A 16025-nucleotide genomic window follows, 5' to 3' on the forward strand; every position below is an offset into this window, starting at 1 on the left:
CAAGTAGAACAGGAGCCACTTAAATTTGAATCAAATAAATTTCATCAAGTGACAGGCACTAATCAACCCACAAACCTAAGAAAACCCCAACCTCACAGGTTGTTTGCGGAAGTAGACATACACACCTGCACTTTTTCCGCTATTAGCCTGTCCAGCCAGCCAGTGTCGATCCTGTTCAACTGAAAGCTTTCCGTCTCTAACAATTTGATCAGGTACTCAACTGTAGTTCGGAAGTCACCGCGGATAGATAGCTCCTTCAAAGCCACCACCATGTTTCTGGAAGAACACAAGTCAATCTGTGTCAGCAATAAATGTCTTCGTGTTTTCCAATCATTTAAAAGAACTTTTTTCATTCCTTTGGAGTCTTTTTTTTTTTTTTTTTTTTTTTTGACAGGCAGAGTGGACAGTGAGAGAGAGACAGAGAGAAAGGTCTTCCTTTTTGCCGTTGGTTCACCCTCCAATGGCCGCCGCGGTAGGCGCGCTGCGGCCGGCGCACCGCGCTGATCCGATGGCAGGAGCCAGGTGCTTCTCCTGGTCTCCCATGGGGTGCAGGGCCGTCCTCCACTGCACTCCCTGGCCACAGCAGAGAGCTGGCCTGGAAGAGGGGCAACTGGGACAGGTTCAGTGCCCCGACCGGGACTAGAACCCGGTGTGCCGGCGCCGCAAGGCGGAGGATTAGCCCAGTGAGCCACGGCGCCGGCCTCCTTTGGAGTCTTAACAGAGAGGAGAGACAGTTCCAAGATCAAATGAAGATACACAGGTAAGTGTGCTCACTCACAATCTGTACTCCAGATTGAAGAATTTCTAAGAAGTCAATAAACTTTTGATTTCTGGATAATATTACAATAGAACACCAGCAAGTCACATACATTGTATTACAGAGAGTACAGGACAAATCATATGCAAATTACTCTCAGCTTTCACTTGGTAGGTTTATATCATTCCATTCATTTACTGCTGGCTAACAAGAAATAGGGTGCTAGTAATTCCCCCATCCTTACATTTTATTTTAGTAAATAAAGGTTTATCCTTAAACATTACTTTATACATAATGCACATAAGATAATATACTTGTTATAAGTATTCAGCAGAATGAACTTGGATAAACACTAATACCTTAATTCGAAGGTTTCCATACAATGAGGAGCTGATGGGTACAAACAGGTAGCAGCTCAACATGTACATGTGAGTGTTTTGAAGTCTCAACTTAGATATCTGTAAATGACTTGCTAATTACCTTTATTGCTTCCCAGTTAAATTTAAGATAATCTAATTTTTAAAAGCTTTATTTATTTATTTAATTTATTTGAAAGGCAGAGTTAGAGAGGCAGAGGCAGAGGCAGAGAGAGAGAAAGGAAGAGATAGAGGTCTTCCATCCCTTGGTTCATTCCCCAGCTGGCCACAATAGTCAGAAATGTGCCAATCAGAAGCCAGAGCTTCTTCCAGGTCTCCCACATGGGTGCAGGGGTCCAAGGACTTGCGTCACCTTCTACTGCTTTCCCAGGCCATAGCAGAGAGCTGGATCAGAAGTGGAGCAGCCAGGACTCGAACCGGGACCCATATGGGATGGCAACTGGTACCCATATGTGGCTTTACCTGCTATGCCACAGGGTCAGCCCCAAAATGATCTAATTTTAACAAAATTCCAAACACAGTGAGGTCTTTCTGTATATTTATGGTCATGATCTATCCTGCATAGGACAGGTACTCAAACAAATATTCATTATACACCTCACATGCTAGGCGCATACGGAAGAACACAGGTGGGAACAATCATTTCAAAGTGTATGGCAAAATGTCATAAATGCCAGTAGGAAGATTCAAGAAATGTGCTGGAGAACTTCTACGAAGGCAGAAAATCCACAATCCTATAGTTTCATGGAGAATGTGGAATGTGACAAGGTTGACAAGGGCTGAGATGATGGCTTTGAGAGGAACAGTATTTCTGGTGGTCCAGGAATTCATTCAGCCTAGAACATTATACTCCTCCCTATGCCCTCTTTTGACCTGACGTATTCCTATATACTTTTTTTTAAAGAGATTTATTTTATTTATTTGAAAGACAGAGTTACAGAAAGAGGTGGAGACAGAGAGAGAGGTCTTCCATCCACTGGTTCACTCCTGAGATGGTTGCAAAGGCTGGAGCTGCGCTGATCTGAAGCCAGGAGCCAGGAGCCTCTTCCGGGTCTCCCATGTGGGTGCAGGGGCCCAAGGACTTGGGCCATCTTCTACTGCTATCCCAGGCCACAGCAGAGAGCTGGATTGGAAGAGAAGCAGCTGGGACTAGAACCGGCACCCATATGGGATGCCGGTGCTTCAGGCCAGGGCTTTAACCCACTGCACCACAGCGCTGGCCCCTAAATCCTCTTCAAGTATCAGTTTAGATGTCTCTTGGTTCTTGGAATTCTCCCCTGACCTCCTCCTGCGTCAGCTGACTCAGCTATTACTCCTATAATGCCCTTATATGATCCCTTCATCATCACACTTACTACTTTATGTTGTAATTGCTTTGCTTATTTGTCTTTCTTCCATTGGACTGTAAAGTCCCATGGGGTACAGGCTATATTTTGGTTCTCACTGCATGGCCAGACCCAGCACATAGTAGGTACTCAGTAAATAATTGTTGGGAATGAATCAATGAGTGGACAAAGGGAATAGCAAGAACAAAGGGAAGAAGGAAAAAAAGGTTGTGTTTGGGGAACGGCATGACTGAAGCAAAGGATATGAAGACAGGAACTAGTGCCAAACCCATTCATTCAACAAACATTTACTGAATGCTTACTATGCTCAGGGGACAGAGCAGTAAGAAGATAGACACAGTCTTGTTCTCATGGTTTTAATTATGATCTATGGGGAATAATACTGGAAGTATGGGGTGAGGTATTCTGGAGAACACGAGTACAAATGCCCCAGCTGAAGAATACAGACCTTTTGTGAAGAAGAAAAACAAACAAACAAGAAAGAACCAAAAAACAAAAACAAAGCAAGCTCTAAACTGAAGAATGAATTTTGGGAACAGCATCAAAAAGAAAACTTAGGCATCAGCACTGTGGCATAGCGGGTTAAGACTCTGCCTGAGGCACTCATATGGGCACCAGTCCGTGTCCAGCTGCTCCTCTTCAGGTCCAGCTATCTACTATGGCATGGGAAGGCAGTGGAAGACGGCCCAAGAGCTTGGGCCCCTGCACCCAGGGAAGAAGCTCCTAGCTCCTGGCTGCAGGTTGGCACTGTTCTGGCCATTGCAGCCATTTGGGGAGTGACCCATCAGATGGAAGACTTTTCTCTCTGCCTCTCCCTCTGTCTATAACTCTACCTCTTGAATTAAAAAAAGTATAAGAAAAGCAAATTTATTGCAGAGACCACATTTTTAATACAGTTAAAGATGAATAGTTAGCTTTATATGATAAAGAAATATGCAGAATAGGTCAGAAGGAAGGAGCAAGGATTCTGGACTGGGTTACAGGAAACACACCATGGTCTGTGTCATTTGGATTTAAATCTTAATGCCAACAGAGGCCACTCTGGGAACACACAGGATGCCTGGATGGGGGTTGTGGGGACTTCAGAGTTCACATACCATCTTTTTTTTTTTTTTTTTTTCACATACCATCTAAAAGCAGCAACCACACAAAACTTCAGCTACCTTTTACCACATGAAATACAAAACCAATGTCATTAAGTTTTAAAGAGAAAGCAGAAATTCAATTATTTCAATATCCCAATTTGGTATATTAAAGAAGAATTTAACGGGGCCGGCACTGTGGTGCAGCGGGTTAGTGCCCTGGCCTGAAGCACTAGCATCCCATATAGGCACCGGTTCGAGATCCAGCTGCTCCATTTCCGAAACAGCTCTCTGCTATGACCTGGGAAAGCAATAAAAAAGGGCCCAAGTCCTTGGGCCCCTGCACCCATGTGGGAGACTCTGAAGAAGCTCCTGGCTCCTGGCTTTGGGTTGGCACAGACCCAGCTGTTGTGGCCACTTGGGGAGTGAACCAACAGATGGAAGACCTCTCTTTCTCTCTCTCTCTGGCTCTCCTCTCTGTGTAACTCTGACTCTCAAATAAATAAATAAATCTTTTTAAAAAAAATAATAATAATTTAACACTCTTTGAGTCGATCAAAAAACATCCATGGAGGCCAGTGTTGTGGTATAGAGGGTAAAGCTGTCATCTGCAATGCCAGCACCCCAGACAGGCATGGTTCATGTCCCTGGATCCAGCTCCATGCTAATGGCCTGGGAAAAGCAAAATAGAGCCTCTGTCACACATGTAGGAGACCTGGTTGAAGCTCCTGGCTTCTGGCTTCAGCCTGGCCCAACTCTAGCCATTGCAGCCATCTCTCTCTCTTTCTCTTCCTCTACTCTGTTAACTCTGACTTTCAAAATAAATAAATTTTTTTTTTTTTAAAAAGCACTTCTGAGAGCTGAGACTGGGTGACAAAAGCCACCAATTTGTGAACACTAATGTAAACCTTCATTTTCACAGAGCAGGACATGGCAGTCAAAGGGGAAAAAATGGCAATTCTCTAACAACATTTTTTTGAGAGAGCACTGCTTTAATTTTCCACTGAGGAGTTTTGAATAAATGGGAAAAATTATAAAGGACAAAGTAGAGACAGAAATTTGTATTTGTGAAAACACTAAAAACCAACAACACTAATAATTATTTTGGTTTCCTACTCTGTATATACTTCAAAGGTCAGGGAATCATAAAAAAAATTAGGTACAAGAAAATAAAAAATATAAAGAACTAGTCTTTCAATTTTTGATATTCTAAAATATCTATCTAAAAACTGTCAAAAATTCTACTTTTTAGGATTGGCATTGTGGCATAGCAGGTTAAGCCAAGGCCTGTGATGTCAGCATGGCATAATCAAGCACTGGTCAGAGTCCTAGCTACTTTGCTTCTGATACAGCTCCTTGCTATTTAGGCCCCTGACAACCAAGTGAGAGATCTAGACAGAGTTCCTGGCTCCTCACTTTAGCCTGGTCCAGCCTTGGCTGCTATAGCCACTTGTGGAGTGAACTAGATAGAAGATTTCTGTCACTCTGCCTTTCAAATATATAAATAAATAAATCCTTTAAAAAAGAAAAACTGACTTTTAGGCAGGCAAAACTGCTAATAACTCAATATTTAATATTTATAATGATTAGAATACTAATAATATTTATGATATACCAGTTATATTTGTATAAAGTGTTGTATACTTTATAGTACATTGAAGTCTCTTATCTATACTCTTTTCACAAACTGAAAAGTATAATTTCATTATTTTAAATAACTACAGGAGTACACCATGGTAACTATTGTTAATAACAATATATTATATACTTGAAAATTGCTAAGAAAATAATTTTAAGAATACTCACCACAAAAATAAAAGATAAATCTTTGAGATAGAACACAATGTTAAAACAGACTTAGCCATTCCATAATGTACATGTGTATCAAAACGTCATTTGGTATGCCATAAATATAATTTTTACTTGTCAAAGAAAAATAATTTTAATTACCAGACATTACAGCTATCTCTGTTTTTATGATAAGTGACAAGTCATGTCTATGATTTGATACCATCTTGTTGTCAAGAATTTACCACTATAAGTTTATCAAAAATATTTGGGCCAGCATGTGGTGTAGTGGGTAAAGCTGCAGCCTGTGACCCCAGCATCCCAGATGGGTGCTGGTTTGAACCCAGCTGCTCCCCTTTCTATCCAGCTCCCTGCTAATGCGCCTGGGAAAGCATCAGAAGATGGCCCAAGTGCTTGGCGGCCACTGCACCCATATGGGAAACTTGGAATAAGCTTCTGGCTCCTGGCTTTGGTCTGGCCCAGCCCTGACCACGGTGGCCATTTGGGGAGTGAACCAGCGGATGGAAGATCTCTCTTTCTCACTGCCTCTGCCTTTCCTTCTCTGTAATTCTGACTTTCAAATAAATAAATACAAATCTTTAAAAAGACAGTAAAAATATTTGACAACAAAAATACTTGAAAAAGCTCAGAACAGAAAAGCATCTGCCACATACTATATAATTTAACACATTACAAACCTAAGTACAATTGAAAGGTTGTCCATATTAGTGTTGTGTAACAGATAAATGATTCCCATATTCATGCTCAAACCTTCTTGAAGGATTAGCACAAATGTATTTTGCAAAACACAGTCAAATGCTTTTGTACTCACGAAATCGCTTCTTCTCGGTTTTCTCCCCAGGAGAAGCAGTGACCAAACTGAGAATCAGCAAATTCATGAAGTCCCCCTGCAGCAGCAACACTGAAATAACCCCAAACATTCTTGTTGCTGCGGAAATTCAGCTCTTGAACTGTTCCCGAGCTGGGCTTAAACCCCTGTTTAAGAATGAAGAAAATAAGAAAACATATTATTTTTGGAAGGAAGAGAACATTTAGATATTTGCTGTGTAGTAACTGTATTAATCACACAAGGAAGTGGAAATGATGCACAGAAATCATGAAGCCAAGGCCCACTGTTGCAGATTCACAGAGGACCCGCACACTCTGCCTAATTTGGGATTGAATGACCAACAAGGCAATGGTCACTTATTTACCTGCTCTGAGAAGCCTCTAAATTTCTGTTCCCAGAGGAGGCCCCAAGATATTGCTGAAGTATCCCTGCTGATACTATATCTTAATAATAAAATCTCCAAGGAAAAAAAGATATCAACCTTTTAAGTGAGGGGTTACCTCATCAGGATTTTCACTGGTGATCCGGGCAGCAATCACATGGCCCCTTGGGCAAGGAACGTGAGCAGAATTTTCAAAATCAATGGGAGCATCGCCCCAGGGAGGTACCCCATACATCATCCGGATATCCTTGATCCTATATAGAGGAATCCCCATGGCAATCTGAAAGGCAGTAAAACACACGTCACTCTTCCACAGCTGCCTGGTTTGAAGGCTACCCAATTATCTATGAGTCTTCATGTGTAGAGTCCCACCCAAAACATTCCTGATTTTGTAGCCTGTATTCTACCACCATCAACTCCAGGTTTCTTGAAATAGAATATACTACTGCAGGAAAGTTGCTAGAATATTCCTCACTCTTTAGAGTCCCCAAAGTTCTAATGCAACAGACCTGAGTTTCCCACTGTTGACATTTCTCCATAAAGGAGTGAGAATGGAAATACTTCAGGGAATAGGCTGTGTTAATAGTTATCCAAGAAGTGCAACCATTTAAAAAGTCTTAACTATGTTACCATTATCTCTTCCTTCCCCCCAGATACCTGAGGAGGAAGTAAATACTTGTAAATCTTTAGTTTTTAAGGGGAATCCAGAAGGCAAATTCAGTGTGGACAAAGAGTATGGTAGATAAAAAACAGTATCAAATCTTATCACTAGTTATTGCTGCTTCTTGGGATAAGAGAAGACAATAAACATCAACGGCTATCACTTTATATGTCATAAATGTGTACTATCCCAGTCTTGGCAGGAAAAACCTCAACCACTGCTATGATGCAGAACAACCTCAATAAACAGCAGTAAAAAAGAGTAGGGGATAATTACACACTTGTGGGGTTTACTATAATTAAGCAATTAAATAATATTCTTTTTAAATTTCTTTCTAAAATATGACAGCACATATCAAATATGTCTGGCTACAAAATACAACAATTTTCCTATGTTTGTTCCACAGCAGGAAAAGCAACCCAGCCATGTATAATCCATGTAGCACAAGAGAAACAAACACAAGGTGAGGCTCTGATGGGAGGTGGTTTTGTTCTTTGATACTGGCTAAACCAGCTTTTCAGGTGTCTCTGGCATTCCCAACTTCCCTAGGCTCCCCCTTGAGCTGGGATCAGGGTGACTCACCTGGAGCTGTGCCGCTGGGAGATTGACATCAGCCACCATCTCTGTACAAGGGTGTTCCACCTGCAGGCGAGGGTTCAGCTCCAGAAAGTAGAAGCTCCCATCCTGGCTGTAAAGGTACTCCACAGTTCCAGCACTCACGTAACCAACCATTTTGGCAAGTTTCACCGCACACTCAAAGAAGAAAGGCAAGCAAACCTAAGTATCAAACCTTGTCAAGCTACTGGATCTCTGCAACTTGCTATTGCTTCTTCCTGACTCCAATATCCAGTGTTCCTAAGAGCCAACTAAGGCTTTCAAGCCACATTAGAACAAATTTTACCTCTTCTGATTATTCCCCAATATCCCTGACAAGGATGACAAACTCAAAGAAAAGCTGGAAGGAAACAGTATTTTTCACTTTGGATCACAAGCAACCTCACCCCATCCCATATAAGTGCTTATAGGCAAAAACCCACAGTGGCAGACTTTTCCTCGTCCCTGAGTTTCCGGTATCCTTGCTTTTTAGAAACACGGATAGTCAGCTAGAGACCAGACTTTGCAGCTTCTCTTACAGCCAGTGACTATGATTTGACCAAAAGGATACTGGCACTGGTGGTGACATGCATGGCTCCTAAATCGTATTTTGAAAAGCAAATTGCTTAACTTCCATTCCAGGTTTCTCCCCTTCTTAGGCAGCAACACAATGATGGCAGTGCAAGCCAGTATCAATCATACAGGTGAGAACATGGGAAGAATGGCAAAACAAAGTAGAAAGAACTCGAACCCCAAAAAGCCCCATGGTAGAACTAGCCCATCATCCTTGAAAATTCACCCCAGACTAGAACTGGAAAGAAAAAAAATTCCTATCTTATTTGGGTGTCTGTGGCTTTTTTGGATCTTTTTACTACAGCAGTTTAACCTATATCCTAAACAATACAAAAATCACTTAACTATAAGGATATTGTTTAAAAAAATTAATCTCTGTGGGGCCAGCTGCGACGCCTGTGCCCCATATGGGCACCAGTTCATGTCCCAACTATTTCATTTCTGATTCAGCTCCCTGCTAATGTCCTGGGAAAAGCAGAAGATGGCCCAAATGCTTGGGCCCCTGCACCCAAGTAGGAGACCTGGAAGAAGCTCATGGCTTTGGCCAGGCTCAGCCATTGCTACTGCAGCCATCTGGGGAGTGAACCGATGGATGGATGACCCGTCTCTCTCTGCCTCTGCCTCTCTGTTGTCCTTTCAAATAAATAAATAAATCTTTGAAAAATTGAATTATGGGCAAGCTAATTTGGCAGTAAGGTAGTGAGGAGCAAGGAAACTGATATTGGCAGGCTAAAAAGCTGATGACTCCCTTGTTATAGTGTAACACATTTGGTAAACTGCTTCCCACCATAATGGCTGACCATGCACCAATTACGCCTTAATAAAAATGATTAGACATTACTTTACACTTTGTGTGTATGTATGCGTGCAAACTGTTGAAATATTTACTTAGTATAGAGTTGATCTTCTGTATATAAAGATAATTAAAAATGAATCTTAATGAAGAATGGGATGGGAGAGGGAGTAGGAGGTGGGACAGGAGTGGGGATGGGAGGGTAAGTATGGGGGGAAGAACTGCTATATTCCAAAAGCTATACCTATGAAATTTATATTTATTAAATAAAAGCTTTCTAAAAAAAAGAAAAATGTTTAGAAAAAGTCAGAATGTTGAAAAAGTCAATAGTACTCCAAAAAACCAAAGATGAGATCCTCACCCTGAAGCAATTCAGTGCAGAAGACTAGATTAAGGGTGTTGTGTTAGTTTCATCTGGCCTCAAGGCAGCCACCGTTAAATTGAAGAGAGATGGCTCAGCACAGAAGCCAGTAAACAAAGGAAGAGAGGTTTCTCTATCTAGAAGAGCATCAAGTGTTTGCCAACTGGAAGCAAGTGTCCTAGAAGCTTACAAAGTGTGTGAGGGAACTGTATTTCTTTTTCTTTTTTCTAAATTAACTTTATTTTTGGGTCCAGCGTTGCGGCATAGGTTAAGCATCCACCTGTGGCGTTGGTATCCCATATGGGCACCAGTTCAGGTCTTGGCTGTTCTTCTTCTGATCCAGCTCTCTACTATGGCCTGGGAAAGCAGCGGAAAATGGCCCAAGTGCTTGGGCCCCTGCCCTCACATGGAAGACGCCAAAGAAGCTCCTGGCTCCCTGCTTCGGATCGTCCCAGCCCTGGCCAATGCAGCCATTTCAGGAGTGAACCAGTAGATGAAATACCTCTTTCTTTCTCTCTCTCTCTCTCTCTCTCTCTCTCTCCACATCTCTCTGTAACTCTGCCTTTCAAGTAAATAAATAAATCTTTTAAAAAATTAACTTTATTTTTAAAGATCTATTTAAAAGGCAGAGTGATGGTGTTCAGAGTGGAGGTGGGGAAGAAACAGAGAATGAATATCTTCCATCTGTTTGTTCACTCCCCAAATGCCTGCAACAGATGGGGCTGGGCCAGGTCAAAGCCAGGAGCCCAGAACTCCATCCAGGTCTCTCATGGCTGGCTAAACTTCAAGTACTTGTGCCATCATCTGTTGCCTCCCAGGCACAATAGCAAGAAGCTGGATTAGAAGCAGAAGTGGGACTCAATCCCAGTCACTCAGTTAGAGGTAGAATGTGGGCTTCCTAAGCAACAACAAAACCTAATGCACCACACGGCCTGCTCCAAATGAACTGGATTTCTTTCTCTTTTTTTTTTTTTTTTTTAAGATTTTATTTATTTGAAAGGCAGAGTTACAGAGAGAGGTAGAGACAGAGAGAAGTCTTCCATTCGCTGGTTCACTCCCCAAATGGCTACAAAGGCCAGAGCTGAGCCAATCCAAAGTCAGGAGCCAGGAGCTTCTTCCAGTCTCCCATGTAGGTGAAAGGGCCCAAGGACTTGGGCCATCTTCTGCTGCTTTCCCAGGCATATTAGCAGGGAGCTGGATCAAAAGTGGAGCAGCTGGGACTCGAACTGGTACCCATATGGGATGCCGGCATTTCAGGAAACAAACCATAAGTCTGGCCTTCAAAAGCCTTTGATTGATAACTGGAATAATATTTGTACCCTGAATCCTATGCCAGCAGGATAGACTGCCAAAGTTCTGAGAAAGAAAGCATTGTCTCCAAAGCCCAATGCACATAAGGAGGTGGGAGTGGACAAACTTCCTAGGGAACAGAGTCAGAGGTCTTGAAGAGAAGTGGGGAAAGGACCTCCTTGCAAGAGCAGACAGGGTCTGTGTAACTCCAGGTCTTAACGGAGGCATTACTATATATATACATACAGCAAGGAATCAGCACAATTCCTGCCCAGAAATATTTGATACAGCTCCTACATTTTTTTTTCATTTTTCCAAATGGAAATTCTCCTACTCCTATCCCACCACTGTGTATTATATATGGAGGAGTAGGCGTGGAGGTAACTTGGGTGTCAGGTCACTAGCCCATGAAATGCCACATACTCATCTAATGGAGAGAATCGTACATCATCTAGAGATCTTGGGTCACCTGAAGATCCCTGACCTGATCAACAGCTTGGGTGTCTGTGGTGATGCAGTAACTGCATGGGAGTTCAGGTTGTCTGCTTCTGAGAAAGGCTAAGGATGTTGTAAGAGTTGGAAAAAGGATGTTAAAGGATAATGGGCAGCCAGATGAGCAAACTGAGGCACTCCAGCAACTCTCCTAAATCCTGTAGGGTATGGCAACTTCTGAGCTTTAACTAAGAACTACTGTCACCCCGTTAGTGACCAGGCACCGAGTACAATTATATGACTAAATTTTGTCCACTGGAATATAAGCAGAAGTCAAAGTGTACGACTTCTATATCAATGCTTTATCTCCTTGCCCTCTCTCAGATGCTACAACATGGGCGAGTTTGCTTAATCATGAAAATGATGACACCATGAAAGGCAAAGGTTAGCAAGTTTTTTCAGTAAAGGGCCAAATACTTATTTTCAGCTTTGTGGGCCGTATAGTCTGTCACAACTACTCAATTCTGCCACTGTAGCAATAAAGCAGCCATAAGTAAGCGAACACGGTTATGTTCCAATTAATTTTTATTTATAAAAACAAGCAGCAAGTTTGATTCAGCAGGTGAGCTATAGTTTGCTAACAACTGACCTACGGAATGGCTGAGTAAGAAACCTGGGACTGTGACACTAGTTCAACTCTGATAAAGAAGAAACAGAAAGTTATATCTATATGCTCTGGCGCAGTGGGTTAACACCCTGGCCTGGGCGCCAGTTCGAGACCCGGCTGCTCCATTTCCTGTCCAGCTCTCTGCTATGGCCCGGGAAAGCAGAAGAAGATGGCCCAAGTCCTTGGGCCCCTGCACCCACGTGGGAGACCCGGAAGAAGCTCCTGACTCTTGGTTTTGGATCAGCGCAGCTCCAGCAGTTGTGGCCATTTGGGGAACCATCAGATGGAAGACCTCTCTCTCTCTCTCTCTGCCTCTCCTCTCTCTGTGTAACTCTGACTTTCAAATAAGTAAATCTTTAAAAAAAAAGTTATATCTTGCTTAAGCCACTGTATTTTAGAAGAATCTTCATTACAGCAGTTCTAGAGTGCATACTAATATAGAATACACACACACACACATCCTATAGGAAAAAAACTTCAAACATGCACATTTAGTTTGTTTGGAATTCAGAAAAAAGGAAGTGAAAAATTTATCTCCAAAAAGAGGAAGACACGGTGGAAATTACAGAAAAGACTATGTTGAGGGGGCTGGCACTGTGGGGTAGTGGATAAAGTTGCCGCCTGCAGTGCTGGCATCCCATGTGGGTGCCGGTTCGCATCCCAGCTGTTCCACTTCCTATCCAGCTCTCTGCTGTATCCTGGGAAAGCAGTAGATGATGACCCAAGCCCTTGGGCCCCTGCACCTGCATGGGAGGCCCGGAGGAAGCTCCTGGCTCCTGGCTTCAGATCAGTGCAGATTTAGCCATTGCGGCCAATTGGGGAGTAAACCAGCAGATGGAAGACCTCTCTCTCTGCCTCTCCTTCTCTCTGTGTGTAACTCTGACTTTCAAGTAAAATAAATAAATCTAAAAAAAAAAAAAAAAAAAAAAAGACTATGTTGAGACCCCTAAGCTACAACTATTTCCAAGGTATCTTTCATGACTCTGAAAAATTATTTTCAATATGAAAACAGAGTATAAGAACTATTGGCCGGCGCCGCGGCTCACTAGGCTAATCCTCCGCCTTGCGGCGCCGGCACACCGGGTTCTAGTCCCAGTCGGGGTGCCAGTTCTGTCCCGGCTTCCCCTCTTCCAGGCCAGCTCTCTGCTGTGGCCAGGGAGTGCAGTGGAGGATGGCCCAAGTCCTTGGGCCCTGCACCCCATGGGAGTCCAGGATAGGCACCTGGCTCCTGCCATCGGATCAGCGCGGTGTGCCGGCCGCAGCGCGCCTACCGCGGCGGCCATTGGAGGGTGAACCAACTGCAAAGGAAGACCTTTCTCTCTGTCTCTCTCTCTCACTGTCCACTCTGCCTGTCAAAAAAAAAAAAAAAGAACTATAAAGATATTTAAGAGGATGTTTCAAAAAGATAGTGGATTCGAATTAAATTCATCTGAAGTCATAGTGATAATCCAGAAAATGGAGCAACCTACTTGTCATGAACTTATTTAAAAAAAATTTTTTTTTAATTTTAAAAATCAAACAAGATTTTAAAAAAATGCCCAGTGTTTCTCTTTAAACATTTACTACTCAAAATAATACACTGATTTTTTTTTTAAAAGTGGTAACTACTTTTAGATTTTGAAACATTTCTTGACAATTCTCTTAGAGACAGAACAGAATTATTTTCACCTAGGTAAAGAATATAATTATTTTTAAAAGTTTTTTAAAATTTATTTATTTGAGAGGCAGAGTGACAAACTGAGAGGGAAAGACAGAGAGACAGAGAGAAAAGTCTTCCATCTGCTGGTACACAAATGGCTGCAGTGGCCAAAGCTATGCCAATCTGAAGCCAGGAGTCAGGATCTTCTTCCAGGTCTCCCATGAAGTGCATGGAACCATCTTCTAGCGCTCTCCCAGTCCATAGCAGAGCTAGATTGGAAGAGGAGTAGCTGGGACTAGAACCGGTAATGTTTCACGCAGAGGATTAACCCACTGCACCACAGCACCGGCCCCAAGAATATAATCTTGGAATGGCACTCTGGCACAGCAGGTTAATCCTCTGTGTAAAACATTGCATGAAACATTACCGGTTCTAGTCCCAGCTACTCCTCTTCCAATCTAGCTCTGCTATGGACTGGGAGAGCACTAGAAGATGGGTCCATGCACTTCATGGGAGACCTGGAAGAAGATCCTGACTCCTGGCTTCAGATCGGCATAGCTTTGGCCACTGCAGCCATTTAGGGAGTGAACCAGCAGATGGAAAACTTCTGTCTCTTCTCTGCCTCTGCCTCTCTGTAACTCTACCTTTCAAATAAATCTTTTAAAAAAAATTGATACATGAAATGAACGGGCAGTAGACCCACGTAAGAAAACAGAAATTGAAGTTTAACTACACATGCCTGTTCCATATGTTCAAACACTGCTGGAGTAGCAATAGCAGCAGGCGCCTCTTCGATAATCTTCTGATGCCTGCGCTGTACGGAGCAGTCACGACCAAACAGAGAGATGGCATTTCCATACTGGTCTGCTAGGATCTGTACTTCCAGATGACGAGACTGTTTGGCAAGCCTCATCACAAATATAGGAGATCCAGGGACTTCAGCTTGAACCTGTATTAGAAAAGGAAATGAAACAAATTCTTAAATGGTAAACACTATTTCTATTCTGATAAACTACTTTGATTTCAACAAGCAGATGCCTAGAAATGTAGGGGACCATGTTAACCAGCAGGAATACAAAACAAGTAAAATACAATCCATGCCCTCATCTATCTGTAAGATATTGCATTCTTAATTATATAACACATTAATTAATGAAAATGAAAACATACAAACATCCAGTGTGTTACAGGGTAAACAATGAAATATTTAAACATACACACACACACAAATCCACAGCAGGGCAAAATACTGCCATGTACTCCATACAACTTCCTCTAAACTAGATGTTCTCCTCATTTGCATTATATTACATACGGTATGGCTGCAGTCAAAGGATTTTCATCTTCAGTTTTGAAGGATACCGTCCCTGGGTACAAAATCCTACACTGCTAGTTAAATCTTTTCATCACCTTAATGGCATTCAATATTTTTTGACTTTCACTGTTTCTATTGAGAATTCAACTGTCTAACTTACTGCTACTCCTTTGAAAGTAGTTTTTTTTTTTTTTTCCAGCTGCTTTAAGATTTTCTTTCTCTTCTTAGTGGGTGGCAGATTTACCCTGATAAGCTTAGATATGGTTTTCTTTGTAGTTGTCCTGCTTGAGACTCACAGGGGTGCTATCAGATGAAGGAAATTCTTTGCACCTTATCTCTTCAAACATGGCTTCTGTTCCATTATTTCTTCAAACACTCCACTCTCTTTCCCTCGTCCTTTGAGACTTAAAGCACATGATGTTAGATCATTTTGCTGCATCTCATATGTCTTTTCTGCTGTCTTCTTTGTTTGGCTTTTGCTGCGTACTGAGTCCTCTCAAAATTCTGTGTCTTGCTTAGAACATCCACCTTTCATTTGCTCATGATGCTGTGCTTCAGCTGGGCAGTCCCTCTGGTCGTGCACTCAATGCGCATGTCACCATGCGGTGGCAGTGGCTCGAGCCAGGGCTGAATGTTCTCAACTCGTGACTTGTGCTGACTGTTGGATGTTTAGGGAGCCTCAACTGGAATCACTCATCTCTATTTCATGAGGGCTCTTATCCTCCAGTAGGTTAGACCAGGTTTCTTCAGTGTAGTGCTCCAGTGTGAATGTAGCAGTTTCAAGGTCTCTTAAGGTTTAGGCTCTAGAACTTACACACCACTTTGACCACATTCCAATGGTCTAGGCAAGCCACAAGGCCCGTTGAGATTCAAGGGGTGGGGAAAGACACGCCACCTCTTGATGGAAGGAACAGCAAAGTCACATTGCAAAGGGTATACATACAGGAATGGAAGGAGTTATTGCGGCCACCTCTGCAAACAATCTACTTATGGTGTGCCCTCTGGCCGCAATAATTCACATACCTCCCACATGCAAAATAGACTCACCCCCTCCCAAGACCCCCAAAGTCTCATCCAATCATGGCATCAGGCTTGACGTCCATTTTCTCATCACTCAT

At 42.5% G+C, this 16025-nt stretch overlaps 1 protein-coding gene across 9 annotated transcripts in view; it reads right to left on the reverse strand.

The window, feature by feature from the left end:
• Positions 1 to 16025, reverse strand: part of ACACA (acetyl-CoA carboxylase alpha) — a 332967-nt gene that overhangs the window by 176557 nt on the left and 140385 nt on the right. For all 9 annotated transcript variants that reach the window (XM_062216876.1, XM_062216880.1, XM_062216874.1 and 6 more), the window contains 5 exons: positions 14332 to 14541; positions 7826 to 7996; positions 6701 to 6862; positions 6183 to 6346; positions 126 to 276 (listed from right to left, as the gene is read on the reverse strand). In XM_062216876.1, coding sequence (XP_062072860.1) covers positions 126 to 276; positions 6183 to 6346; positions 6701 to 6862; positions 7826 to 7996; positions 14332 to 14541 — 858 coding nt within the window. The remainder of the gene's footprint in view (positions 1 to 125; positions 277 to 6182; positions 6347 to 6700; positions 6863 to 7825; positions 7997 to 14331; positions 14542 to 16025) is intronic.

This window comes from Lepus europaeus, chromosome 18 (assembly GCF_033115175.1).
Source record: "Lepus europaeus isolate LE1 chromosome 18, mLepTim1.pri, whole genome shotgun sequence".
NCBI lineage: Eukaryota > Metazoa > Chordata > Mammalia > Lagomorpha > Leporidae > Lepus > Lepus europaeus.